This window comes from Frankliniella occidentalis, unplaced genomic scaffold (genome assembly GCF_000697945.3).
Source record: "Frankliniella occidentalis isolate FOCC.00 unplaced genomic scaffold, Focc_3.1 Scaffold242, whole genome shotgun sequence".
NCBI lineage: Eukaryota > Metazoa > Arthropoda > Insecta > Thysanoptera > Thripidae > Frankliniella > Frankliniella occidentalis.
In genome coordinates this window covers 270,325-273,489 of record NW_026267368.1, presented here as the reverse complement: position 1 = coordinate 273,489, position 3,165 = coordinate 270,325, and the positions used below count along the sequence as shown (strand labels likewise).

Sequence of the window (3,165 nt, the reverse complement as noted above, 5' to 3'; positions counted from 1 at the left end):
TTAGTTAAGAAAATTTCCTTTTTTATATATTTTCGAGCATTATTTTTCGAATATAGAAATTTGCGCCGCGTCATAGCGCCCTCTCACTTGTACAATCTGCTTTTGGACGCCATGTAGGCATTTCATGCCTGCTCGCTGTATTGTTCTTGTTCTCGATGTGTCTTTTCCGTGATATTTTTTTGAATTAGCCTACTTTTATAATCGAACACAATTTTTGGCATGAGCGCTGGGCAGCGCGCGCGGGGGGCTGACTCGGCTGACTACTCAGAGAGCAAGGTGTCCATTGTTGCTCTGTTACCCAGGCGTGGGTGTGGGTGTGGAGCTGCTCAACAGGTGGTGTTGAACCATGACGCCCTCCCCCCCCGCGCCCCAACTGTCTGGCAGAAACGGGTCCGTTCAAAAACGAACCCGCGCAGATTTTTGGTTATATATTGTTTGTCAAACAGTCCTAAAACTTGACTGTTTGCCATTGTTTTCAATATATCCACCTCTAGGGCCGAAGCAGTGAAAGATACGGCAAATCCGAGGCTAGTTCCTGATTCGGAATGTGTTGTTTTGGGGGGGTACTTCCTCTGACATTTTACGATTGGACGCCTCCCTGTACGTCTTTATGGGCAATGTGGTCATTTTCGCCGTATTTTCGTCGAAAAAAGCACTCTAGCGCCCAAACGGTGCCAGATAGAGTCAAACGGACACAATTTTCGCCCAGAGGGCTCTACTTTCACGAGTTACCCCTTGGGAGACCATAAAAAAAATATTTTTTTCCTACTTTTTGAGATAACATTATGCAAAGGTCTTGGAGACTAACTTAAAAGAAATCGTGCATTTCTTCAATGAAGTACATAACACAAGGGTGAAAAAAAACAAATTTGCACAAAGGTGACATTGAAACAAGGATATATAGTTTAAATGGAATCCTTATACACCAGCTAAATAAAAGTTATGACATTGTCATAGGATACCTTTATACAGTGACAAAAAATTAAAAATACCACAGACAACATTATGCAAAGGTCTTGGAGACTAACTTAAAAGAAATCGTATATTTCTTCAATGAAGTGTATAACACAAGGGTGAAATTAAAACAAACTTGCACAAAGGTGACATTGAAACAAGGATATATAGTTTAAATGGAATCCTTATACACCAGCTAAACAAAAGTTATGACATTGTTATGGATACCTTTATACAGTGACAAAAAATTAAAAATACCATAGACAACATTATTCAAAGGTCTTGGAGACTAACTTATTGGAAATTGTAAATTTCTTCAACAAAGTGTATAACACAAAGGGTGGAATTCAAACAAAATTGCACAAAGGTGAAATTGAAACAAATATACATGGTTAACATGGAATCCCTATATACCAGCTAAACCTTAATACCTATATACAGAGACAAAAAATTAAAAATACCACAGACAACATTATGTGAAGTAGGTCTTTGAGACTAACTTGAGGGAAACTGTACATTTATTCAATGCAGCGGATAACACAAGGGTTAAATTAAAACAAGATTGCACAAAGGTGCAATTGAAACAGGAGAATGAACTAACAATTCCACAATACAATTACAATGATTGTTCATAAAATGTACACTGCCTGGCACACATTTGTACACATGCCAGCAAAGCAAAAGTTATGACATTGTCAAAATGGGATACCTGTATACAAAGACACATAATTGAAAATAAATTAAAAAATAACACAGATTACATTAAGTTGTCTACAAGACTGAACACATAAACAGAATGTTTTACAGACCAAAAACTTCAGCTAAATGCCACATTTCTTAGGGTTAAAAAAAGGACTAACAACTACAGACTTACTGACAAATCACACAAAAACCAATAGGAAATGAGAAATATACCATGATATACCCTCATATTAGTCCCATGAACTGTTTCCTTGAGGCTCCGTGATCCTGTATCTAAGACAGTACCCTGTTTTCCTTTGACTGGCTACTGTTTCTTTCATACGAGCAATTAGTAACCTGTACCTCTCACATATTTCAGAAAAGAGGTTGCTACGCTTGTTGGGATGTCTTTCTGTTACGTGAAGAAGCAAATGGAGAAAAGCTGAACGACCCCTAGCGTTTGTGGGTATCAGACAAGATGGACATTGAATGATTGGAAACCTGAGAACCTTTCGGAATGGAGAGGGGTGGCTCAAATCGTCAGAATAAAGGTCCACATAATCCTTTGCAATTTTCATCAACTTAACAGGGTGTATGTGATTCCTGCTTTTAGCTTTAGGGTTTTTCAATGCAGGCGACTGAAGTAGGAGTATGTTCTCTTGCTTATCTACAATACATGCTTTCTCGTCTAGGTCTGCTTCGGTCTTCAAGTGAATCAAGTCCATTTCTTCAATCTGGAGACAAACATAAAATGGTAATTACCATACGTAAACAAATCCTAACAATTGTATTCCAGATAAACACTTGCTTTTACAGTAGAAGAAAGATGCATTTCACTCAAATCAGTCTTAGTAATAAATGAATCCTCCAGAGTTGTGTCCATCTCGTAAGTAACCTCAGCTGGTTCTTTCTTCACAATATCATGAGACTGCATTGCATGACCATCCATTGCTCTCAAACTAAAAGTAATAAAAATAATAACAAAAGCATAATGTACACCCTTAAAAAGAAACGAACGTAAATAACACATATGGTGTACATGATTTTAGGTTAATGGGACAAACAGGAAAGACACGTATTTTATTTTTTAGTTTTAGTAGACTGTTCAGTACATAATATTTCATATACTAAAGAAATATTCATTGTTCCAGAACCTAAAACAAGATTACCTTCACAAGATGTGAGACTGTCGCTTTAATTATTATAATTTTCCTTGGCCGTTTGTTTGTAGTTCCTGTTATGTTATGGCTGCTGTTCTTCTGCTCTGTCGAGTACTGTCAGTCACAGTCAGTCAGTCCGTCGCGTCGATCAAATATTCCTCTTTAATAATAATAAATGTATAAGTGTGTCGTTTTGCCGCTAATATCCTCTAATAACTGTGTGAGTTTGTCGTTTTGCCGCAAATGTGCCGTTTTTCTGGTGATCTGAACACTTAAAATCAGAATCTGTCGAAGTGGAAGAGTTTCCCAGGAGACTATACTGACGATCATAGTGTCCTGGGAAGCTATACAGCCAGACAGCAGAGCAGGT

General features: G+C 37.7%; 1 protein-coding gene and 1 long non-coding RNA gene across 2 annotated transcripts in view; both read right to left on the bottom strand.

Moving 5' to 3' along the window:
• The window catches only part of LOC127750708 (uncharacterized), a 6,766-nt gene extending 5,736 nt beyond the window's left edge, over nucleotides 1-1,030 (bottom strand). The window contains exon 1 of the long non-coding RNA XR_008011820.1: nucleotides 963-1,030. This is a non-coding gene — a long non-coding RNA (uncharacterized LOC127750708). The remainder of the gene's footprint in view (nucleotides 1-962) is intronic.
• Nucleotides 1,031-1,404: 374 nt separating this feature from the next.
• LOC113214193 (uncharacterized) lies at nucleotides 1,405-3,159 on the bottom strand. Its single transcript, XM_026433482.2, has 3 exons — nucleotides 2,805-3,159; nucleotides 2,444-2,594; nucleotides 1,405-2,369 (listed from the first exon to the last, which is right to left on the bottom strand). The coding sequence occupies exons 2-3, from the start codon at nucleotides 2,582-2,584 to the stop codon at nucleotides 1,887-1,889; spliced, it is 624 nt and encodes a 207-aa protein (XP_026289267.2). The 5' UTR covers nucleotides 2,585-2,594; nucleotides 2,805-3,159; the 3' UTR covers nucleotides 1,405-1,886.
• Nucleotides 3,160-3,165: the final 6 nt, after the last annotated feature.